Below are 24,652 nucleotides of genomic sequence, written 5' to 3'. Positions count from 1 at the left end.
GCTAAATTCATATGTCAAATAAAAAAAATCTAAACTAATCAATGTTTGACTGAAATAAATAAACAGAGTTTAACTAAAAGATTATTTTTCTAATTTGATTGAAAATAGGAGTCATACTTAACAAGCACATTTTCATGCTATAAATCTGTGGTGTGTTGGAGGTTAGGTTGGGAGTTAATGGAGAGTCACTCCTGTGGTTAATGTGACACGTTGGATTCGGGTCGAACCAACTCAGCCAAGTTTTGGGTGTTACAAATATCATGAGCTTTCATTATTGGCTCGTGATCTTTCGGTAATTTCAATATTGACTGTAGCTTCCGAGTCGGCTTTTATATAAGGAAGAAAGTTATCACACATTTGAGGAGCTCACTTAAACAAAAAAACGGTTCAAGCAGTTATTTGCTTTGATGATTAGATGCGAGCTAAGGGATTTTCAATGGGTAATTATTTCTTGTTTTATTGTTATAATGTTATAACATTTCATCAATTTGATTATCTAACTATTTATTCTTACTTCATATTAGGAATTGATTGCGAAAATGATGAAAATGATGAGGACGATGATTCTTCGATTGCTTTCTAGATTACCTTCCTAATTGTTAACAAATTAATTTAGCTTACAATTTATAGCTTGTTATAAAATTAAATGTTGATTGGTTGATATATAGATATTTTGGTTGGTTGATTACATTTTGCTGGTTGTTTTTTGTGCTATTTTGGTTGTTTTGGTGATGTTTTGGAGTTGTTTTTGGTGCTATTTTATTGTTGTTTTTAATATTATTTGAATATTGTAATATTTTTATTTTATTGTTAATTTTGCTACTATTTTAGTTGCAACTATCTTACTATAAACACTTTTTAATATATTTTTAATTTGTTGAGAAATATTTATTTTAACAATTTTTAAGTATATTTGTTATATTATATTATTTAAAATTAATTTTTATAATAAAATAATCTAAAAATTTTAATATGAGTCGGACTCGAATTTAGAATATATAATTTGGACCGAACTTGGGCAAAATCTTAAACTTAACCTAAAACATAAACTTAAAATTCTGTTAACGTCCTGCCCAATATCTAACTCTACTACTAGCTTTTCCCTCGAAACCTTATGTATTTTTTATTCCCAAACTTTGTAGATTTCCTCTAACCACATCTGCCTTCATTTATAAGCCAATTTTCTTTTTACTTAAATCTCCCCGAGATCTATCTTTCCCCCACTTACAATTCCTCTATCCATGTCTTAACCCTCCACACAAAACAAAAATATATATTTTTTCTTAACTCACCGCTGCCTACGTCTTCTCTTTGCGTTCCTTAGGTAATATCAATTGCAACTCTCTTCCTTAAGAAGCTTCTTCTCATACCATTCTCCCAACACATATCATCAATTTTTATAACATCTTCTTATACACAACCTACCCTAGAATTATCAAATTATATCAATTATTATAATTATTCGATTATAAATTTAGATTTTGAGTTAGATTTATCTCGGGTTCAAATTAGATTAATTTCGAACTCAAATTTTTTTAAGCTCGAGTTCTATCAGACTAAAGTTTTTTTGATCTCGAGGTGTCTTGAACTCGAACTTTTTCAAGCTCAAATTTTTTCGAGTTTGGATTTTGATCATTACGGACTCAAATTGGCACAAACAAGCTTTCAAGTTTGAATCTATTTTGTCAATTCCTTACTAAAAAATAACGGAGTTTAAACATAATAATTGATAAAGTATTTATTCCATGTAGGAAAATTATGTAATATTCTAATTAAAAGCTTAGCTCATTGAGATGATTTAATTCATGTAAATGCAATCCTACTTGTTGACACCATTTTTTGGATGGAAAACGGGGTCGACTTGGGTTTTGAAAAATGAAAACGAAAACGGGAGTCGCCACCAATCTTTTTTGATAAGGTGTGATTGGATCACCCGAAAAGTGGTTGTTTTTAATAAAAGATTTGATTTTATTAAAACAAGTTTGGTCCACGAAATTCAGAAAAAACGAGTTCGGGAGTCGGTTACGCACGAGGAAGGATTAGCACCCTCGATACGCCCAAAATTGGTACCTAGTTGATTATTTAATGTTTTAGTGTTGAAAAACTGAAAACTTTAAAGAAATTTAAAATACGATCCTTAAAAAAAACTCGAATAGCATAGATTAAAATTCAAGAGGATATTTGGCAATTTGGTTAAACGAGAAATCGAAACCCAGCACCTTAGGGCACGTTCCTCGAATTTCCAAACGCAAAACATTGCCTTATTTTGAAATTTTTGAAAGGATATTTAGCAATTTGGTTGAACGAGAAAAAATCGACACCCAGCACCTTAGGGCATGTTTTCTCGAATTTCCCAAACGCAAAACATTTCCTTATTTATTTTTAGAAAAATCCTCATATCGAGAAAACAACATGTCATATCCAATGCGTTAGGACACAACGTATCGAATTCCCGATACGAGAATACATGCCGCAAAATTTACTTATTTAAAAAGACATTTAATTATCTCAGATTTAGAAAAGGAATCATGTCCAGTAAGTTAGGACACGATCTTTTCTTAATTCTCGAGATCGTTTAAAATTTGAGTTTGAAAGGATTCGTGTATTTAGATATTGTGAAAATCGAAACCCAGTAAGTTAGGGTACGACCTTCTCGAATCTTAACACGAGATACTACCTTTATTAATTTTTAGAAAAAAATCCTCATCTCGGGAAAGCAACGTGTCATATCTAATACGTTAGGACACAACATATTGAATTCCCAATAATGAGCCTTTTATTATTTTAAAAAAGAGTAATATCGATTATTTAGGTTCAACGAAGAAAATCGGAACCCAATACGTTAGGGCTCGATTCTCTCAAAGATCCCAAATATCGAGTATTACTTTTACTTTTAAAATTTTCCTTTTGTGAAAATAAATATAATGGATAAATAAATAAGCAAACAAATAAATGAATAAATGAATCAAGCAAATAAAATTGTAAAAATGCAAGAAATGTATGGATGTATACGTGTATGTATATATATATTATAAGACATAATAAGCAATGTAAATAAGCATGCATGCATATATTTATGAAAACTAAAAGGTATGTACATGGGTATGTATACAAATTACATACTATAAACATGTAAGCATATAAATTTATATACACGTACTTATGAAGATTAAAAATATATACATAGATATATATAATTGCGTATGTAAATTAATTATAGTATAAAAACACAAGTATATATATAAGAAAAATTAAAATATAAAGATAAATTTAATAACCTTTAAAGGTATACATATATATGTTACAAAAATATGTGCATGTATATAATGTATATATAACAAACTTTAGAAAAGAAAGAAAAATAAAATAAATAAATAAATAATAAAAATAAAAATGAAAGAAAACATAAATGAAATAAGGATAATAATAATATTACTAATAGAATAATAAAATAATCTAAAGTTTAAATATATATGCGTATATATATAAGTAATTAAAATGATAATAATAATAATAGTAATAATAAATAATAAAAGATGATAATACATTAAAATAATAAAGAAAATAGTAAAAGTGTTAAAAAAGGACTAAATCGAAGTAAAAGCAAAAATACGTGGCAAAATCAAAATAAAAAAAGACAAAAGGGACTGAATCGAGAGAAAAATAAAATTTAAGAGCCAACTTTAAAAAGAAAAGCAAATCAGGGCCCAAATGCAACACGCGTAAAAATGGAGGGACTAAAAAGGAAATTTGTCCTTCTCCTTTAAAACGACGTAGTTTCGTAAAGGGCTAAATTGAAATCCAAAATAAACCAACGGGGTAAATTTAAAAATAAAAATAAAACTGATTGCGAAAACATCAAAAAGTGGAAGGGCTAAAAGTGAAATTATCCCTTCCATTGAAAACACGCGGATCCCCCTGGAGCGGGTCGGGTTACACGCGGGTCGGCCTTAAAACGGCGCCGTTTTGGCCATGGATGCTAAGGTCCAAAACGACGTCGTTTTTAAACCTTATAAATACTTAAAATACAACAAAAAAACATTCCAGCCCTTGTTTTTTCAGAAAAACAGAGAGAATTCTCCCTCTCTCTCGGCCTCCCCTCCAAAATTCGGCCTAGGGTTCAGGCCCTTGTCGCGCCACAGTACCGCCACCGCCCAAGACGGCCGGCGAGGTGCCAGAGAGGCGCTCGGAGCCCTCTCTCGGGTAAGTTTTCCTCTTTTCTTTGTTTTATTATCTTTATTTATATATATATAAACTAAAAAGAAAAGAGAATAAAATAGAAAAATCTTTCAGAACGAAAAGAAAAAAATTCAACACCTTGAATCTGTTTTTAATTTCTTTCGATTGAATCTGTTTTTGTTTACAAAAGTCGCCCCCCTTTTTACATCAACCCTATTCGGCTTTTATAGCCAATTCTAATTTCTATTTGATTTCCCCTTTGCTTTTTCATTGATTGTTGCGTGTTGTTCTTCGTTTTGCAGGTGTAGCAGGTGGAGCAGGTGAGGCCGGTGAGGAGGCCGTGCGGCGCGGCAGTGGCAGAGCTAGGGACGTACGGCGCTAGGCTAAAGACCTAGGTGCGGCGCACCTAGGGTTTTCCCTTAACTGAAAATTGGCCTAATTTTTTAGGCCATTTGGGCTTAGGGTTAAATTTGTTTGGGTTGTGTTGTATTGGGTTTGGATTATTGGGTTTGGGCCATTGTAAGGGTTATTTGGGCCCGGGCAAATTTGGGCTTGTACACTACTCAAATCATATTATTATTTTAATTGCGGTATATTAATGAATTATGATTTTATAATATATACGGTGGGTAATTAGTAAAAGTATTAGGGAAGTCTCTCTATTTAGGAATGGATTGCATTTTGATTTCTCTACTGAAAAAAAGAAGAAGAGTATTTCGAAATGTGCAAACTAGTCTCTCTAGTAAATCATATCATGAAATATCATTTTAATTATTTTTCAAAAAATTTCTTAAAAATAATTCTAAAAGAAATCTTAAAAAATATAATTTATTAAAAATATTAAACCATCAAATAGTAAAAGCATCAAGGAGATAAAGATGTAATTAAATCATGGATATTGTGCTCTACTTTGCTCTTTTTCTTGGGTGGTGGTTGGAGTTTGAGGGACATTGGAGGAGTAATTTTGTTGGATTGCAAGGGCTGGTGCTGTAAGGAGGGGTTAATTTGAGTTGGGTTTCATAAGGCTTTTCTTCTGATGGTGTTAATGATTTTGAAGATTTTATCGGTGATTCAGGCTTTTGTTCATGGTTACAATTACTTTGTTTTTTGACTGCATCAATTATTTTAGAGCTCATGGAATTCAGCTTATATGCTTGTATGCTGATTTTTTTATTATTTTTTTTCGAATTATTGTTAAGCAAAATTTTAGAAATAATTAATATGTAACGTCATGATAAAAATTAAAAAAACAAAACTAATTTACATATTTTAAAGTGTATCCATTTTTTCTGCCTGATACTTTTAAGTTTTACCTCAGTAATCTAAAAATATATATTTTAGTTGAAGCGAAAACAAACCACAAACGCAATGATGAACAGTATAAAAGTGTTAAATTCAGAGAAGAATTAGAGGCCAATCTGCTCGGGGAGAGATCGAAATCTGCTCGGGCTTTTAGACGCGGCGGTGCACATGGGGACCAGTGTCGGGCAAATCGACGGTGCTACTGCGCAAGCTAACGTCGCAGGGGACTATTACGGTTTTGATTAATGGGGTTGACGTGTTTATTGTCCCACATACCACCCAGTAACCATCTTGTGATCCTTTTTGCTAATAAATTGACTGGGTCGACCGTCTGTTCTCTTTTTTCCTCTCCGTCTCTTTAGAAGCCTGAGCTGAAGAGCATCCAAGCCATCTTGAATCTTGTAAGTCTCTTTTGTTACTGTTTTTTTTTTAAATTAACCTTTAGTTTGAAGTTTTAATTTTTAAGCTTTGTTATCTCTAAAGATTGGATTTTTGCATCTGGGTATTAGCTGAATGTTGAGATCTTTCAAATTTACTTGCTTCAACTGTTTCTGCTTCTAATAAATTTTAATATGCTATGGTGAGTTTTTAAATTACTAATTTGATTGGGGAGAGGGGATTTAGGTATGTGTCAAAAAACTCTTCGAAAATGGGGTTGGCTAACAAGAAAGTGGGATTTTTTTTTGTTTGATTCAAGGTGGTAAGGATTAAACTCTTGCTGGAGCTTTCAAATGAGTTCTGGGATTTTGGTGAGTTAACGGTGATTTGACTTTCAATTTAGATAACCAGTTTTTATTTTTCTTCACTTCTAGGACTCTTTAGTTACTTTGGTTCTTTTACGACTTTGGATGGGAAAGAAAAAAAAGGCAGTTTTTAGTAATTTAATGGTGGAAAACAATGGAGGTTGGTTGATTTGATGAGTCAACTTGGCTGTGAAATTTGATCTTTTTTCTTGATGAACATTGCGGATTTGGGGTAATATGATTTTGTTATGCTTTTGATGCTCAACTGTTCCTTCTTTCTGCGTTCCCCTTAAATTCGATAGCCATTTTTCATTATTTCTCTATTCAAATTTGTTGGAAATTTTACTAGCATTTTTGAATCCCTTGATGCTTTATAGTTTTCAGCCGTATTTATATCTTGATATCTAAAAGGCCTGAAAATGGATCTTAAAGAGAGGGTATGTGGTGAGCTACAAAAGGAAGTTCCCAAAGGCGCGTCTTTTACTAAGTTCAATACACAGCATCAGCAGAAGTGGGAAGATCCATCATCCACTTCAGATTACAGCACCAGGATCGAGCCTCCTTTCCAGGCATTCAACCAGACTTCTCAAACTCAATCTTTATTGTTGTGTAATAACCAAATCAAAGTCCCTATGCAAGATGGTTCCGTCAATGACTTGCTTCAAGCCAGTAAAATCCAAGATTGGGATCCAAGTGCTATGCTAAACAATCTCTCATTCCTTGGGCAGAAGATCCATCAGCTTCAGGATTTGGTGTATTTAATCATTGGGCGGAAGGGTCAAGTGTTGGGGCGACCAGACGAACTTCTTGTTCAGCAACAACAGCTAGTTACTGCGGATCTCACTTCAATTATAGTTCAGCTGATATCTACTGCTGGTAGTCTTCTCCCGTCTGTAAAGCAAACACTTTCTGCAGCCACTACGTCTCTGGGACAGTGTGGGGAGTTTGGTGGAGTTGTCTTCCCTTCTTCTGCACAAGGGCTGAATGATGGGGTTCAGCCACAAAATGCTGGTGGAAGCAAAGTCTCTGAGCCGCCAAATTCTGTTGATATTACTAGTAACAATGGAAATGAGCAAAGTAATCATATAATCGAGGAGCATGAATTGAAAGATGAGGAAGATGCCGAGGAAGGAGAAAACCTTTTGCCTGGCACGTCTGAGATACTGCAGTTAGAAAAGGAAGAAATCCTTGCGGCCCACACTCATTTCTGCACTATATGTGGAAAAGGATTCAAGAGAGATGCAAATTTACGAATGCATATGAGAGGTCATGGAGATGAGTACAAAACACCAGGGGCCCTTGCGAAACCCACTAAAGAATCCAGCTCTGAACCAACTATTATTAAGAGGTATTCCTGCCCTTATGCTGGTTGCAAGCGGAACAAGGATCACAAAAAGTTTCAGCCACTGAAGACCATTTTATGCGTCAAAAACCATTACAAGAGAACCCACTGTGACAAGAGCTACATTTGCAGCAGATGCAATACCAAGAAATTCTCAGTAATTGCTGATCTGAAAACTCATGAGAAGCATTGTGGTAAGGATAAGTGGCTTTGTTCTTGCGGCACCACGTTTTCAAGGAAAGATAAGCTGTTTGGGCATATCACTCTTTTCCAAGGTCACACTCCAGCCATTCCTTCTGATGAAATTAAAGCAGCACCCGCCGGAACATCTGATGGAGCCACTAATAAGGTTGGAAGTGTGAATTTCAACCTCTCTTATGTTTCTAGTGAAAGTGAGGTTCAAAGTAGTAGTATGGACATTAAAGGGGGGATTGATGATGCTGTTGGTTACTTCTCACCGTTGAGCTTCGATACATGTAATTTTGGTGGGTTTCATGAGTTCCCTCGACCACCATTTGATGACTCAGAGAGTTCATTTGCATTTCTACTTTCTAGGTCCTGTAATTACAGTCAGAAAAGTGGAGAGGAGTAAAGCCCTTGATTGTGGCTAATTTCTTCCTTCATCAGTAGGGATTCAGGGATGTGTTAAATTTGTGTGGTAAGGCAGCCCTCTGTACTTGGTTGCTTAAAGAAATGCTCTAACCTTGTTAGAACAGCAGTTCTTTTTTTTTTCTTGTTAAAGTCGTAATCTTGACAATTGTTTGTTTTTAATATTTTTTTCACTGTGTTATTAACCATATTGTCTTGCTGTTTTAATATTCGGGTCATCAGTTGGGTTTTGTGGCGCCTCAAACCCAATCGGGACGGTCCGACCCAAATTCAGAACGTCACATTAACCACTTGTGTGACTCTCCTTATTGACCATCAAACACACCACAAAATCATCGTTCACACCATACAATATGCAAGCAACATATTTATATGCATAAACATCAATCATATGGTTCAGGGTAAACATATAAACCTTAACTCATGTTTCCACCGCACTGCTCTGATCAACGCAACATTAGGGGTAAAATTGTCTTTTCACAAGCAATATACAAAACAAACTTAAAAACATTAAATTGAACATCCATATCGATAAAGTATTTTAATTAAGATTATATTTGAAAGAATAAACCAAAATCAATAAGTAATGCTCGTTTAATTTTAAAATAAAGTTTAATAAATTTAGTAAAATACATTAAAAAAACCTTTTTGTAAAATCGAGGGTAGAATTGTGAAATTAATCATACAAAACTTAATCATGCAAATTTTCATGGCATTTCATAGCATTTAAAGACTCCAATTACATAGCACAAAAACCAAGACTAAATTGCAAAGATAACAAAACATGCCAGAAACACTCAGAGAGTATCGTCGTGACCATGTGATTTACCTCGTCACAATGTGGCCTAGGAGGTGTCTCTCGTCACGACAACGCGACATTGGGCATCTCGACGACGATCCCTCGCCTTGATGATGTTCAAATGTCGTCTCAACGTCACCTGCAGATTTTAGCAAAAACGACCCAAAACTTGCATTTGACACTTTGACTCAATACCAAACATTCCATTATGTGCTTTCATGTCAATTTCTCTATTCTAACATATCATATAACATTCATAGATCATATAAATCATGCTCAATCACACTAAATCATACATTAACATACTTTGACATCTTAAGTAAGTTGCTATGCTAGCATGCAATCTAAAGTCGCAATTCAATTACTTAACATGTCAAATTTTCATCTCATGCATTTCTAAGTGCAAAATAGGTTCATTTTACACCAATATGACTTTCAAAACTAATCCAAATGTTCAACATACCATTTTAACAACTATATTATCGATTCAGCAATAGACATACAAACCATTCATCAATCAACTTCAACAGACATATTATGCATATTCAAGCATTAAATCCAATCAAACAATCAAACCCAAACCAGTTTAAAAAATCCTTTGAAATAGACCTTAAAAGTCTATTTACAAACCAGAAATTAATAAAGTCTAAAACCCTAAAATTTGGTTCCACATTGCCTTCCTTATTGAAATTGAAAACACAACACATACTCAAGATAATTTGTCTTGCTTTGGATCATTTATTGGCTCACTTCTCCTCCTTGTTTCAGCTAAATTTCTGCATTATTAAACATAAAAGAGTGTGAGCTTTTTCAAGTTCAATGAGTGCTCAAAAATGCTACATGTAAACACATACTCATGGTTAAAAGAAGGTGTACTACAACAATTAACCATGACATGACATTAAGCATACACATAACATTCATATTGATATATTGACATAATGTGATTATGAAATATTATAAAACATATTGTATTGGATAAATGGATCTCCAAACACAACCAATATAATGAGTAACATAAAGCTATGACCCTCCAAACACAACCAATATCCCCTCCAAACACAACCATAAAGTGGTGAGTACTCATAATCCTATAGCATGTCAACTATACCTAATGGTTCCAAGAGATCACAATGTCATCATATCCATGTAAACACATATACTTACTGTTTTATGCACATTTTCACATATAATATAACACATGTTCATAACACTTTCATATTGCTTGTAATGCACTTTCAAGTGTTCTCATAATGCTCAAAGAGCCATATCATATCGATCTCATATATTGTGCATAAAGCCAGCAGATCACAAGTCATATTCTGACATTCTCACATAACATATAATCATATCAACGCATCATATACATATCACATCACATATAAGCTTTATTTGCAAAGTATCTTAGGGTTGAGTAAAAACACTTACTCTTGGAATCTTAGGGTTGAATAAAAACACTTTTGGAAATTAGGATAAGAGATTAAGCTACCTAAGCTCCCCTTTAACACATTGAAATGTGCCTAAAAGCAAAATCAAACTCCGATATCCGAATCAAACTTTCAATTCACTAATTCGATTATGCTAACCCGATTTTTAAGATGTGATAGGTTTCCTTTATCACGTTTTTCATCCAAGCATGCGATCTTTTTCCTCGATAGCAACTAAGGGTTGGGCTCGTGTGTTTATGATAACATGGACGTTAGCAAAGCTCAGCAGCTAGCATTGTCAACTGGATTGGGTTGGTTTTGGAACCAATCAGCCTTCAGAAAAGAAAGGTTGTCCCCAACCAAACCAACATATTGTGGAGTTACCACCAATCTAGATTTATCCACTGCCCACTTCCTTAGTATCTTCCCTATTCTCTAATCCCGCTGAAGCACTTTTATACCAGTGAATCTTGGTAACATGTCATGTTTATTAAACACCATGCCACATTGGAACAACAAATCATGTAACATTTTATAATTGAAAATACTGCAATGTTTCTTCCCATGTTGCTTTATGATTATCCAAATTAGTTTTACCTTGTTTTGCATCAAAGTATCATTTAAATTCATTTTAGAATACATGAAAATTAATTATTTCAAGGTTTAACAATAATTTATACAAGACCATTAGATCTTGCGAATATTCTGAATATCATTAATTTGGAAATTTGATTCACACTATGCTTGATTGAGAAAAAGAATTGCACTCATGGCAAAGCTTGTCTTCGGAGGAAACAGTATTGATCCCATCAATGGTATATGCTATTGCAATATATGTAAGCAATTACTTGAGATTTCAAAACATAACTGCTGGAACATATCTCAGATGTTTTAGCGGACTGAATTGAGGTGGGCATAGTGGGAATTATGAAGCAGAATGAGTTTCAAACCCTTGATATCTCCTCCCTTGGATGGCTTCTTTAGGGGACAACGGTTGTATTTGCCCCTCAAAACTACATCATCCATCACTGACCAGGTGTGTCCTCTAGGAGAGCTGTCTGCCCACATGAACCGCTCTGAGAAGGGGTTCACCACACTCTCCCGGAATTCTTGCACTGTCTCACACATCAAACCCTGCAATGTAGCAGCCTATAATGAAAAACGGAACAAGATAAAGAATGTGGATCATAATAATACGTCATACCTCTGCCATGGCCTTGATCTTTAGAGTAACATCATTACTCAGCACCACCAACTGTCCATCATCACTCTTCATCTTCCTACACAGTAGGGCATAATCAAGGATATGATCTTCGGCTGTGGGCGTAGCAATTTTCATCAGAATTCCCCTAGCTGAAAATGGTCCAAACGAATTCCCCATACTGTCTTCACTGAAATGAGAGTGGGGAGTGGCGGGTGGTGTTGGTGCTATTGGCCCTCCTTCCTCCATAGTGCTTTGGACATGGATCCACCATTTCGTTTTCACCATGCACTCTTCAATCCATTCCAAGACGGATGAGGCTTCTGTTGTTCTTCTGAATAGACTACCACGTCGCTTCAAATAATCTAATTCCCTTATGACTTTTAAAAGCAAAAAAGAATATATATGACAATTAGTATGGAGATTACGAATCACCATCACAAGGTGGAAGAGATTAACCATGATGCTCATAATTAAGTTACCCATTCCTGGAATGATCAGTCGAGTCCCTTTGAGACCTTGTAAGAGCTTTAAAGACTTCCTTGATTCCTTATCCAGCAAAGAAGTGGTGTCTGCTATCAGGGTCCAAGTCCTCCTTGGCTCTCCAGAAGATTTGTTCTGCAAATGAATTTCAGACATTACATATATAAATGTCCTTGGCAAAGAAATAGTGATGAATTCTTCAAAAAAAAAGTAAAACGTTTTCTCAGGACTCACCAAAGATGGACACGCAATCCTCTTCTCTATTTTCTTGGAATTGGAAGCAGTAGACTTGCCAGCAGAGTCCGCCATCAAAGATTGGAATGGCGCCCTTTCTGCTATTCCCTTTATCATTATATCTTGTTGATTTCGAGAGGCCTTCCTTGTTGATTTCTGCTCTTTTATAGGTCTGGTTGTCTGGTTTTCTTTGTCTGAGGCTATCATCATGTCCTCTTCCAGTTTGTCCTTTCTTTTCAAGGCTTTCATCGAAAGACTATTTGGGGTGAAATTCTCCTTGTCGGGGGTAAAAATTTCTTTTTCATCTGAGCTAACAAAAAGAGATTTGGGGTTGGGTTTATTTTCAGCACCAGCTTTTCCAGCGCTCCTCCCAGTTTGAATCTGAAGAACAGAAGCAGGTTTACCTCTTCTGGACCAAATACTTTGCAAGTTGGATTTCGTTTCTAACCTCAGGGGAGAGCTGTCTAAATTTTCATATTCAGACGACAGCAGTGCAGGAGCAGTAGGCAAAGGTGAGTTGACTAATTCCCTCAAGAGAGAAGCAGAACAAAAACTTTTATTTTCGCTCTCATAGTCTTCAGGTTCCTCAACCTTTCCATTCAGGTTCCTTTCCTCCGTTGGTTTCAAAGCAGAAAGCGGCTTGGGAATCTGGCTTTCTTCATCACACTCCATTACATTATTCAACAATATATCCTCCTCTTCCAAAGTTGGTTCTATCAGGTGAAGTTGGCTTTCTTGTATCGATCTTCTGTTTTCAACTTGTTTTACAACTGAAGGATGCATGTTCTCAGTGTCTGAGTATCTATCTGAATTCTCTCCTTCAGAGACAGAGATTGCTTTTGTGACAGCCTTTGGAAAGATGGTCTTGCTATTTTCTCCCAACTTCTGATATTGGGACTCAACATCCAAACTCAATTCCCCTGAAAGCTCAGAAATTTCCCTCCTTGTCTTCTCAACATCATCATCATCGTCATCGTCATCGTCGTCATGGTAGATCGAAGAATTCATATTTTCAGGCATCGGGGGTGCTGATGGAATCTCTTTCTTCACAAGCACTCCTGAACTTCCATCACCAAATAAAAAAGCTAAACCCTCCAAAATGCAATCCATTGAGAGAAGCTCTTCCTCTTCACCTGGCACTGAACTCTGAGCTTGTAAAAGCCCAACATTGATCAGAAAAGACAAGTTTAAAAAGCTAAAACCATTTACTTCTTTAGAAGCAATATACCCTCACCTGAGATGTTTCTTCTTCTTTGTTTTCCACCAGAAATGAATCTTTCTCCTCAGCACCTTCACTTTTGGGTGATAACGTATTCACCCCCTATATAGTTTAATTCAAAAAAAAAAAAGAATCAGAAGAAACAGGAAAATGATTTCAATCCTACAGGCTACCACTTGAAACCCAAATTCTTCCAGAATGCTTTCCTTCACCCTAATTAAATTCATCCTCGACCAATACAAAAAAACCTTGGACATGACTTTCTTTGAAATTTCGATTGTAAAAGATAAATACATACAAGAAAACCAAAGATTAAAAGAAAAAGGTCAAAAGAACAATTTCACCAACCACCTTCTCTTTCTCTTCTTCCATGGGCACATCCATTGCAGATACGTAGGGGTTTTCCATATCATAGGCACGACTCATAGGAATCCAATGCAGTTTATAAACCCTAGTCGAGCCACCAAGTTTTATAGTATCACCTTCATTCAGTTCCACCGCAACTCCTGGGTCAATCTTCTTCCCTGAAACCCAGGTCCCGTGAACTGCACCCCAGGAAAACAACAACACCGATAAACCAATGAAACTGGAACGAAAACCCAGACAAGAAAGATGAAAAAGAAAGGAGAGGGAATCAATGTATTACCAGAAGAAAGGTCGAGGACAGAGAGTTTGAGGGAAGTGGGTCTGGAGTGAATTTGGAGGTGAAATCTGCTAATACTTGGATGAGTTAACATGATGTTGCAATCTGGGTGTCTTCCCACTATCAAAACTTCCTCGGGGGTTTCTGATTCTTCACCATCTTCCATATATCGTGATTTGTTGATGACAAAAATGTTCTTAAGAATTGCTCCATTCTTTACCACTGTAAACACCGGAATTTTCATCTCTTTTTCCTCACCCATTGTTGACAGGAAACTTGAAATCTGACTTCTCTTCTTTCTTTTAGTTCTTTTAATTTGTGGATTTCTATATAATGATTTCTTGAAAGTTAAATGGTCTCTTCTTTCTTTCTAATGGTTGGGTTGGGATTTTGTTGGAGGGATTTTGATTTTGATTTTGAATCTTTAAAAAGGTGACCGTTGTAGTTGATGTTTTGAAGTAACGGCTATTGGACATGGAGCCCACTTCTAGTAGAGAAGGTTTGGGAATTTTCCTATATGTTGGGCTTTTAATGCAACTGCTTCATATTTCTTTAATAATAAGTTTGGAGCCCCATTTTTTTCAAGCCCTTTTTCATTATTGGATCTAAGGTAAACGAACCCGTAAATTACACAGCAAATTATTTTTGGTTAATTTAGTTACTTTAATTAAATTAATTATGGAGAGGTCTCTAGCTTTAATCTAAAGTAGAAAAAATTGTCACGTCAACAATCCGTTAGTGAATTAATAAAATTTTTAACGGTAATATCCAATTCGAACAATTATCTTAACTAAAGTGACTAAATTGACAAAAAATTGTAGAGTGACCAAAATAAGAACTCTATTTTAGAGTGACCTGCTGCGTAGTTTACCCTTTTTTATCACTCAACTATCAATTTATTTAATTTGATCACCCAACTATTTTTTTTTGTCACCCAACTATCTTTTTTTTTTTTAAATTTGGTCACCCAAGTTATTTTGTCAATTTCTGTTAAATACGGGTAAATCTCTAACGAGAGGGTGACATGGTAATTAAAAAATTGCCATATCAAATCTTCAAGTTAAGAACATGGTGGAGAATAAGTAATGGAGTCAAAATATAACACTTCATACTTAAAACGATTTTGGTAATCTCAAGTGAGAAGATATTTACACAATTTATATGCCGAGATTCATCCAATAGCATGGATTGTGTATCCATGTAGAGATTGTTATTATAAGGTTTCTAATAAGCATTCACCCGTTAACTTTAAGCATCGCTATGTCTATAGCTTGTCAGAAATACTACTTGAGCTAGTCAAGGAGTATAACATCGGCTAGTTTATCAACATTAGCAATGTTCTATCTTGTTAATACTATGCTTAAGGATAATTTAGGTATCTTTACATTTGCATACAATAAGAATCTCACATCATACACTTCTCATGGTTTTTCTTTGCACAGTGATTTATGTACAAAAAAAAATTATCATTTTATTTAAGAAATTTTAAAATCAAGCCAATAAATTAACGTAAGCATAATAAATAAAGAATGTCGCAATATATAAATAGTCAATTACATGAAATTATTCTTATTACATCACATGCTCTAGAGCATATTACTAACATTTGTTATCTCATTTTGCTGCGTTTTGATTGTTGGTTAAAATAAAGATGTCTGAATGGTTTGATTGTGGATTTTTCTAGGTTGTGATTTTGGTGGAAGGAGAGATGATGAGTGAGTTAAGAACAAAGAGTTGTTGAGTTGATTGGATTAGATGTGAGGCATGAGGTTGATACTAGCTTTCCCGGGGTTTAGGGCTTGAGAAGTTGATATTGTTTGGATTATCTAGTTAGGGAGTAATGGTGTAAAAATTGAGTGACCAAAGTGTAAACTTGTAATCTTATTAATAGCTTAGTGATCAACTTGTAACTTTTTAAAATTGAGAGACTAAATTGTTAATTTACTTGTCCCAAATCCGACGTTGGTTACAAAATTAACAAGCCGGTGATCAACTTGTAACTTTCAAATAGTTTGATGATGAAATTATAATTTTCTGAAATTGAGTGACCAAAGTATAAACTTGTTAATAGTTGAATGACCTTTAGATGGAATTTATCCCTTTTAGTACTTTATAAATAGTTTATCAATCAAACTGGACTGAACTTCTCTGTTCGCCTTCTTCCAGCTCTGGAACTTTCTTCTAACTGAGATTAATACCGCAAAAAATGTCATCCATGGCCATGGCTAAGGTAAGAATATGTCGTTGCCTTTTTTCATCTAAACATTCATCATCCCTGTCTTTCTTCATTAGAAAAGCCTATTTCTTCTCACTTCGAACGTTTCTCAACAACTCAAACCCCCGTATTTCCTCTTCATTTTATCTGCCCACTGCAACCCATAGTAGATTTACAGTACTCTCATCCCCCTTCTCTTCCTCTCCCCGCACCCCAAACCATACCAAAATTAACACCAAGGTCAACTTTTCTCCCCCTGACTCAGACTCTGAAGATGAACAAGAACAAAAAAACGATTCCAAACAAGAATTTGACAAATCCAAATTCCCTCCTCCTTACGACCCCTTTAACAAGAAACCGGTTATCGAAGAAGTGCAAGACCCCAAAAACCTGCAACAAGTGTTCCACAATATGAGAGGAGACGGCCTAATCAACAATGCTGTTAAGATGTTCGATGCATTGTCAAAAGACGGACTGACCCATGAAGCATTGGAACTTTTTTCAGAGTTTAAAGATAAGGGCCAGATGCCGGACGTTGTTGCTCATACAGCAGTTATTGAAGCTTATGCCAACGCGGGTCAGAGTAAAGAAGCTCTCAAAAGTTATATGCGGATGTTGGCATCTGGGGTTGCACCCAATGCTTACACTTATACTGTTCTCATCAAAGCTCTTGCCGCTGCTGATGCTAAACATCTTGTGGATGCAAAAAAGTATTTGATGGAGATGATAGGGAAAGGGATGAGGCCTAATGCACCTACTTACACGGCGGTTTTTGAGGCGTTTGCGAGGGTGGAGAAGATGGAGGAGGCCAAGGAGTTTTTGGGGCAGATGAAGGAGAAGGGATTTGTGGCTGATGAGAAGGATGTGAGAGCGGTTCTTAGTAATAAGAGAGGGCCAGTATTTCGAAACGTTATGAGTGTTCTGTTTGATAAATGATTAGACAAGTTTTCTTGGTCGGTCTTAGGCTCTTGAATTTGCTGCTTGTTTTCCTTTTCCCCATAATGCTTGCTCAGCCAAATCTTGATGATACAGGTCTAAAGATTGATCTCTTTGCAATCGTATTTTATGGTGGCATAATGAAAACTGATTCCATCTGTTGAAATCAAGCAAAGACCAACAAATAAGCTCTCTCTATCGGGGATCCTAACCCAATGGATTCCCTTATTGACCTAATTCGTAGCTATTTGGGACTAACAATTTCAGCCGAGCAATCAAATAAAAGACAAACCAACACAACATATTCTCATTGTATCGAAATCTCTTAACAATGTTGACCCCTGCTACAATACTAGTAGACCGCAAGTCACAATAACAGATTACTCTGCTTGTGCAAAACAAAAGATAATGGTTTTTCAAACAACTATTGAGTTCAAAATTAGAGAAATACAAGTAAGCTTAATCAACAAATAGTCTACAATTGAAAGACCAGTTTTGAAATACTCCTTATTCTTTCGTGTAGTTCAGAACCAAGTGCAACCTGGGTGAGGAATGATGTCGTGCCTCGGTAAAACAGTTTAATTTTTTGTTCATATTCCTAGATTTTGCAACTAACTTCAGCAACATTGAAAATAAGGTCAACTGATTAGCAGCGCTCTTTATTTCCAGTATGTCATGTCAACCCAAAGATACTTCTAGAGGCACAGATATGAAGGACGCATCATTAAATATGTATGCAGTTCTCCAGCTTTTGAAAAATAAGCAAATAGCTCTGATTCTAGTAGCTTTACCCCGTATCAGCTTCGGTTGGGAATCCTAGCTGCCATTTAAAAATAAAATAAGCAGATAGACTTTCAACAAAGGAGGCCAATTATCAAAGCTAACAACTGATACTTCAACCTTCTACAACAGTAAAAAATGTGATAAAAGTTAAGCAAAACCTCAGGGAAATTCAACGGACAGAAACGTACCATTTTGAACTGTGTTCACTGCTGAAGTCTGAGATGAGCTCTTTCAATTCATCAACAATAGCTTTGTAGCAGAAAAAATATTGGTCCTGTAAAAAGGTAAAGTAGATAAAGTCAGTTAAAACTTCACTAAGTGGGAAGAAAAGGATATGAAGGGAAAAAAATAAAATGTAATCGAGCTATTTTGAAAGCTCCCATCAAAATAAAATGTAAAAATCTTTCTTCTAGTGTCGCTTATGAAAATGAGGACTAAACAAGAAGTTTTAGAATTTATCTTTCTATAATACTAAAATCTATTCAAGATTGGATCAAAGAGCTATCCTAGCCCCGGTTCTTCACCTTGTGACCTAAAAATGATGAACAATAATACATCCAGTAATCGAACAATAATGTAGCTATTTTCTTATGTTTAGTTTTTTTTTTTTTTTTTTTTCTTTCCAGGTAAAATGTAGCTGAGGTTTGAACCCAGCCTAAGCTGGCATCCAGCTTCTTAAGAAAGGTGGTGAACCATTTGAGTTAAGCTCCACATTCTCAGTGGCTAGCATCTTTACTTGCCAAAGATGTATTCATGAAATACTGTAGGAAAGTAATATAACAGTAAACGTTGCAGAACTTACTATAACTCTCAGAAGAATACTTTTGATGCAATTAAACTTTAAAAGAAAAGATATCTTCAAATAATTGCTTAAAATGTTCCAAACCAATAATTCTATTGCTATGTGTGTAATCAGTTGCTTATTACTCTCTTTTGGTCTTATTGCAGCAAGTTCCTAATAAAATTTCAGCCATACTCAGCATTAATGCTTATCATACAGATGCCTCAACTTAAAACTGAAATTCAAGACACAGAAGGAAGTAATACCATGGTTTGAACCATTCCGATGCGCTGGGACCTGAACATAGATATGGTATTAGCAAGGTCTAATGCGGACATGTCCCCAATGAGGATTCTCTGGACGGTGTTATGAATAGCACAGTATGTTCCAGTCCTCCCAATACCTGCACTGAGCCAGAGAGACATTGTCTCAGGAAAAAAAATGACACAGCCAGAAAGAAATTGTCCCAGGCAAAAAATGACAGACTCCGAACCCTTGAACCATATTTTAAAAAAATAAAGCTGAGTTGAACCTGCAATGCACCAGTATTGGGCCAATATTTACTGGTACTTGTAACACTCTTTTCAAGATTTCACGGACAGCAAGAGTGTCAGTGGGAACTCCATGGTCAGGCCACTCAGGATATTGAATGTGCAAAACTGATAGTGGTGGGTCCTCTGACTGCAAAATCATAATCATACCCAAATGAATCAGGAAAATAGTTCTTTAGATGACAACAAAGAAGTAATTACTTTTCAGTTCCTTTATAAGGATAACATTTTGCCTTAAACACGCAATACAACCATTTTCTGAACTACTTAAAAAATGGATGTCCAAACAACAATCAGTTTACTGAAAATTTGCAGTTCGCAACAATATATACAGGTACTACACACCAACCTTTTCCTTTTTCCCAGCAGAGGAGCTGAGGCTACAAAATCTTCTCAATCAATCTTTATCCAGAACTGATAGAAAAGGATGGCCAAATAACCAACAAACTACTGAAAGTTTACAGTTCCCAACAATTGTACAGGTACTAATTGTAAGATCATCAATAGCACACTAGAATTGGATTGGTTCAACACTCATCAAGTTTACTTCAATTAACTCCAAAAAGGGCAATTTTCTTGTCTCATGCCTAGTGGTATATTAAAGCATTAAGAAAATAAAAATATAGCGGATGTCACCGTAATGTATCCGTGTTACTTCAACCACTCATTTCAACCAAATTCTAGCCATCATCCTCTCTCAATTCTATGCACTGTACAACTTGAAATTATTGTATTCATCAATTCTTAGCATTACGGTTTATGCCAACTCAGGTACATGCACCTAGATCTGATCTGCAGCGAATCTTAAATAAATACTTCGTAGGGCAAAGGAAATAAGCTGACATTGCTGATGACTGATTTAGTAATTAAGTAACCAGGTGGCTTCTATGCTAGAGTTTAGAGTAAGAAAATGGGGGAAGAGGGACTCAACAGAGAGAAACTATTATGTTGTCAACCAATTTCTAGCCATCATCTTATCTCAATTCTATGCAACATAGAACTTGAAATTATTGTATTTATTAATTCTTAGCAGCCACAGTTTATTCCAACTCAGATAAACATGTCTAGAATCTGATCCGCATTAAAACTTAAACAAATACTTTGTAGGACATTGGAAATTTGTTCACCTTAGGTGAATGAATAAATTTGGTGGGAGTTTTAAGTAAGAAAAGAGTGCTCTTTTACCATTAGCCTTAGTTTTCATGTCATGCATGCCAATAACAGGAACCAGTTGACCACTTTTTTTGGAGTAGATACTCAAAACATTATACTCTAACTTGAAAAAGAAAAACAACCTTAGATATTACTTCAATATTGCAATACCTTCCACAAAAGTAAATTAAAATTTATCTCGCTTACAAGTCATTCCAGAATCTCTTGCAAGGTTACTACAGAAAAGGTTACTAATATGCATATGGGCTTAATCTCCAAATAATTTTGGAGATTAACACCTCTAAAGGAAAGTGATACCGATCAAACTAAATCCTAAAGGAGACCAATATGCATATTACAATCTACATGAAAAAAACTTCAATATATAATATACATATGTTGTTTTAGATGGAGAGACTATCATTAAATTGTGAGAAATAATCTCCAACCTGTCTGCCCAGTGCATGATACAGGAGCTTTACTTCTATTATTACGTTATGTTATTATTTCTCTTTATTAATTATTAGATATATGGATAGATTATTAGGATTATTAGTTATCTTGAGGGTTTAAATCTAGGTGAGGATAAACTTGTAACCTAGTATAAATAAGCTGTAAAATAGCCTTACTATTTTATTCAAATTAATAGACTTCAGATACTAGAAGCATATATAGCCCTATGTTTTTTTCTAGAGTTTCAACTTCTATCTTTTTTTCAGCCTTATTTCTTTTGATTGCTGCTGCTTTCTCCCTACACCGTACTAATTTTAGCATTAAAGCCTGATTAGATCCGAGGGTTCATGATAGGGTTTGCATTTAAGCCATGTTTGGATGTGTTACAGCTTGAGGAAGAGGAAATCAGGTCAAGGAACACAATTTGCTGCGCTATGAGTCAGCCTACGACATGCGAATGAAGAATCGTTGTCTGCAACTTATGCTAGGATACAATAAGAACAAATGGGAACCCAGCTGGAGATTTTGGAAGGTCCCCACAATCAATTTAACCTGCTAAAAGGAAGCATTGCTGATCAATTTGAATGATGAGGAAAACCCATTTCGTGATATTGGAATTTGGACCCGCAAACCCTATGATATGAGGTGGATTGGAGGAGTGGTTAGTGCATGCCCTTAAGTTAAACAAGGGCAGAATTACTATAGATGTTGCTGATTTTCTTCGCAAGATGAATGTAAAAGAGCAAGAGAAAGATATGTGAGAACCCATTTATGACAGGTATCCTGAAGGAAGTGAAGAAATTGAAGCATTTCAAGTTGAGGGAAAATCTCCTATTGTCCATAGGGTTCCTGCCACAATTTTAGAAGAAGGGCAAGATTGGCGGTAGGCCGATTATATTTTGGATACCTCAAGGGACACAATGTCGGGTTATGACTCTGTAGTAAAAAGAATTGATTCATTTTCTATCAAAATAAAACTCAATGCTAAACTCAAGAAAAGCAGGAAAACTTGAAAGGAAGCAACAATGTGAAGGTGATGCAGTCTTTCGACCAAAAACTATTTGCATTTAACGTGAAAGCTAAGTCTTTGAAAGCTGAAACCGGAAATCAAGTTATAGTGGTTTCAGGAGAAACAAGTTCTGCTAGAATATCCTTAGACAATGTAGAGAAACTTCGCAAAACAATGTTTTATAAAATTCATCTGAAGTCAAAGCGCTTTGCTCAAAGTCATTCCTTTTTTGCACTACTGGCTTGACACATAGATAGTTTGGAAAGGACCCAACTTTAAATGGTGTAAGCCAGTTGCTAGGAGATAAAATTCATGACAGAGTTTTAGACCGAAATTTAAGTGGTGTGAGTCAGTTGCTAGTGGATCTAATTCATGAAAGAGCATGAATGAAGATTGTTTACTAATACTTTGTGTCACATTCTCCCTTGGTGTTTGGCCAAAAATTATTTGTCTGAGCCTCTTGGTTTAGTTTGTTTATGCCATAGGACAATATTTATGAGGTCACTATATCGAGGACTAGAACAAGATCTTGTTGCAGAATTAAACAAAATAAATATACACTATTCAAACAAACAAGAGCAGAATAATCTCAAGTGCAGTTCCATTGTAGAAACTGCGGCATATGATGCTTTCTTGGAAGTTGTAACAAAAGGTCAGCACTTTCAACACAGAAATCATACCTCCTTAGAATTTACTTCCAAGTTGCGTATCAATAATGAGGTTTCTGTTTCTTGTATCCATTTAGTATCAATACAGATATTGCCAAATTGTCTAGGAACATTTTCTGCTTGAAAATAATCTCCACATTTTACTGTCTGCACATAAATTGTAAATAAGAATAGAGCCAAAACAAAAACAAATGAATACTAGAAACATGAAATAGCACATACTCAGCCAAAAAGTGAAGAGGTAAATGATATCATACAAAACTCTATCATCAATGAAATATCAACATCAAAATCAACCAGTTCAGATGACAACTTTAAGTGGCAATTCTTATGGTTTGCTAAAAGGTACAAGTGGCAGTTAGGAAACAAAAACAAGCACTGAGACTCAATAAACAAAGTTGCCTAATAATTACTGTTTCTATTTAATTTACACAACCAGATATTATAATCCTCAAAGAAACCAATATGATCATTTTATAGTATATTAATCAATAACATTTTTCTTTAAAAAGAAAAAAAGTATGAGCATACATGTTCTCAATGGTTATCAAAAACACAAGCAAGAGCTCAACTCTAAGATAATGCTGGAAATATAACAAGTAATCATCTAGATCAAATTTTAGGGGAAAAATAGTTCTTAGTTTTATCATGCACACACAACACCTAGAATCAGTTACTTAGATGAACCAACCAAACTTTGAATGGGGGAACCCTCTGGTTTAATGAAACACGCCTAGCTAGAAACCATGCATGCTCAACCACTTTCAAAGAATAGAAGTGCTTTGCCTCAGCCCCTATATAACTAAGTACCTTATAATTGTCAACCAACCGAGTAAGCATCACAATGACAGGGCAATGGCATTGGATAACCATCTCCCAGAAGTCCTCGTAGGTGTGAGGTAATGGACCTTGCGTGGCTATAAACTTAGAAATGTTTTCAGAAGAAGAAGTCTGCATTCAAGAATATCATGATCCAAATAGGTCAATTGGAGGGAAATAGTTTTAAATAGATATAAATTCCTTTCAACTAAAACACGACAAAAGTAGAGATCTACCGTGACAAAGCTGGCATTGATATAACCCTTTGCAGCTGGCCTGTAATCTTTACATGAATTAAGAACTACCCTGTTCGTGTCGACTGAAACCATTAAAAGAAAGTCTTTAGCAAAATCACTTTGATGTATAAAAAAAAAAAAGGAAAAGCTCTTGATCGTTTACTACAAATTAATCCTGCAAACGACTTAGGCAATTTACTTTGGAAAAAAAAATAAACTTTTTTAAGTACATGGTATGACATCAGAGTATCGATTCTTGTCCAAATTAGCACCGTTAAAACCCACTGTGCATCTCCTCATCATCTCCGAAGGTGTAATCCTATTTGCCTAAAGATAGTGAAAAAACCAAATTAATAACCCATTTCCGATAAACAATATTGAAATGCAAAAGAAAAGAAAAGGTAAAAAGCACCTGTAAGTGCGAGAACTCACGGTTGATTTCGTCGGGCATCTGGAGCTTTTGGGAGAACAATTTGAGAGCCTCAGAGCAGTAGTTGAATTGATCGGAAGTGAGTGAGATTTTGGGAGGAGGATCGGCTGAGAAAACAAAGCGGTTGGGGTGAGGAGGATTGGAACCCGAGTAGACAGAGCGGGGATTAGCGGCGGCAGCCATGGCCGGTTTCCGCTTTGAAGAAACGCAATTCGAAATAAGATTACCCGTTGTAGTCTGGAGGAATGAAAGCGTTTGGTGGGAATTTGAGAAAAAATTGGATTCAGATTTTGATGATTGACTGGATCTCAATCATCTCATGGTTATAATTAACGCTTTAATCATGAGATTTCTTTTTTCTCCTTTTATCATTTGAGTTACTGAAACTTGATAAATTACGCCCTTCCTCACCCAACCATTAATATATTTCTGTTTTCG

The 24,652-nt window shown here is 35.3% G+C and overlaps 4 protein-coding genes across 15 annotated transcripts; 2 read left to right on the top strand and 2 right to left on the bottom strand.

Annotated features, from left to right (window-relative positions):
* Positions 1-5,086: 5,086 nt before the first annotated feature.
* LOC107891372 (protein SENSITIVE TO PROTON RHIZOTOXICITY 1) lies at positions 5,087-8,337 on the top strand. 7 transcript variants are annotated; one of them, XM_016816149.2, is made up of 3 exons: positions 5,142-5,882; positions 6,179-6,230; positions 6,636-8,337. In XM_016816149.2, the coding sequence occupies exon 3, from the start codon at positions 6,644-6,646 to the stop codon at positions 8,156-8,158; it is 1,515 nt and encodes a 504-aa protein (XP_016671638.1). In that variant the 5' UTR covers positions 5,142-5,882; positions 6,179-6,230; positions 6,636-6,643; the 3' UTR covers positions 8,159-8,337. The 7 variants fall into 7 exon arrangements, with proteins under 7 accessions (XP_016671636.1, XP_040956610.1, XP_016671639.1 ...); XM_016816148.2 differs by having other exon boundaries at positions 5,143-5,882; positions 6,602-8,337; XM_016816151.2 differs by having other exon boundaries at positions 5,147-5,882; positions 6,657-8,337.
* Positions 8,338-11,116: 2,779 nt separating this feature from the next.
* Positions 11,117-14,639, bottom strand: LOC107891374 (FHA domain-containing protein PS1). 2 transcript variants are annotated; one of them, XM_041100675.1, is made up of 7 exons: positions 14,185-14,639; positions 13,890-14,083; positions 13,554-13,640; positions 12,320-13,465; positions 12,085-12,220; positions 11,606-11,982; positions 11,117-11,535 (listed from the first exon to the last, which is right to left on the bottom strand). In XM_041100675.1, exons 1-7 carry the CDS (start codon positions 14,441-14,443, stop codon positions 11,293-11,295), a joined length of 2,442 nt encoding a protein of 813 aa, XP_040956609.1. In that variant the 5' UTR covers positions 14,444-14,639; the 3' UTR covers positions 11,117-11,292. The 2 variants fall into 2 exon arrangements, with proteins under 2 accessions (XP_040956609.1, XP_040956608.1); XM_041100674.1 differs by having other exon boundaries at positions 13,887-14,083; positions 14,185-14,603.
* A 1,625-nt stretch (positions 14,640-16,264) lies between these two features.
* On the top strand, positions 16,265-17,488 carry LOC107892545 (pentatricopeptide repeat-containing protein At4g38150). Its single transcript, XM_041100673.1, has one exon. It carries the CDS (start codon positions 16,388-16,390, stop codon positions 17,330-17,332), a length of 945 nt encoding a protein of 314 aa, XP_040956607.1. The 5' UTR covers positions 16,265-16,387; the 3' UTR covers positions 17,333-17,488.
* Positions 17,489-17,612: 124 nt separating this feature from the next.
* On the bottom strand, positions 17,613-24,652 carry LOC107891375 (protein-tyrosine-phosphatase PTP1). 5 transcript variants are annotated; one of them, XM_016816156.2, is made up of 9 exons: positions 24,197-24,652; positions 24,015-24,111; positions 23,785-23,867; positions 23,540-23,680; positions 22,742-22,876; positions 19,429-19,577; positions 19,163-19,304; positions 18,304-18,389; positions 17,613-18,152 (listed from the first exon to the last, which is right to left on the bottom strand). In XM_016816156.2, the coding sequence occupies exons 1-9, from the start codon at positions 24,395-24,397 to the stop codon at positions 18,149-18,151; spliced, it is 1,038 nt and encodes a 345-aa protein (XP_016671645.1). In that variant the 5' UTR covers positions 24,398-24,652; the 3' UTR covers positions 17,613-18,148. The 5 variants fall into 5 exon arrangements, 4 of the variants coding, with proteins under 4 accessions (XP_016671645.1, XP_016671644.1, XP_040956606.1 ...); XM_016816155.2 differs by having other exon boundaries at positions 17,613-18,148; XM_041100672.1 differs by lacking the exon at positions 22,742-22,876.

Source organism: Gossypium hirsutum, chromosome D09, assembly GCF_007990345.1.
Source record: "Gossypium hirsutum isolate 1008001.06 chromosome D09, Gossypium_hirsutum_v2.1, whole genome shotgun sequence".
Classification (NCBI taxonomy): domain Eukaryota; kingdom Viridiplantae; phylum Streptophyta; class Magnoliopsida; order Malvales; family Malvaceae; genus Gossypium; species Gossypium hirsutum.
The sequence above is the reverse complement of the archived record's forward strand: the minus strand, read 5'-3'. Positions and strand labels throughout refer to the sequence as shown.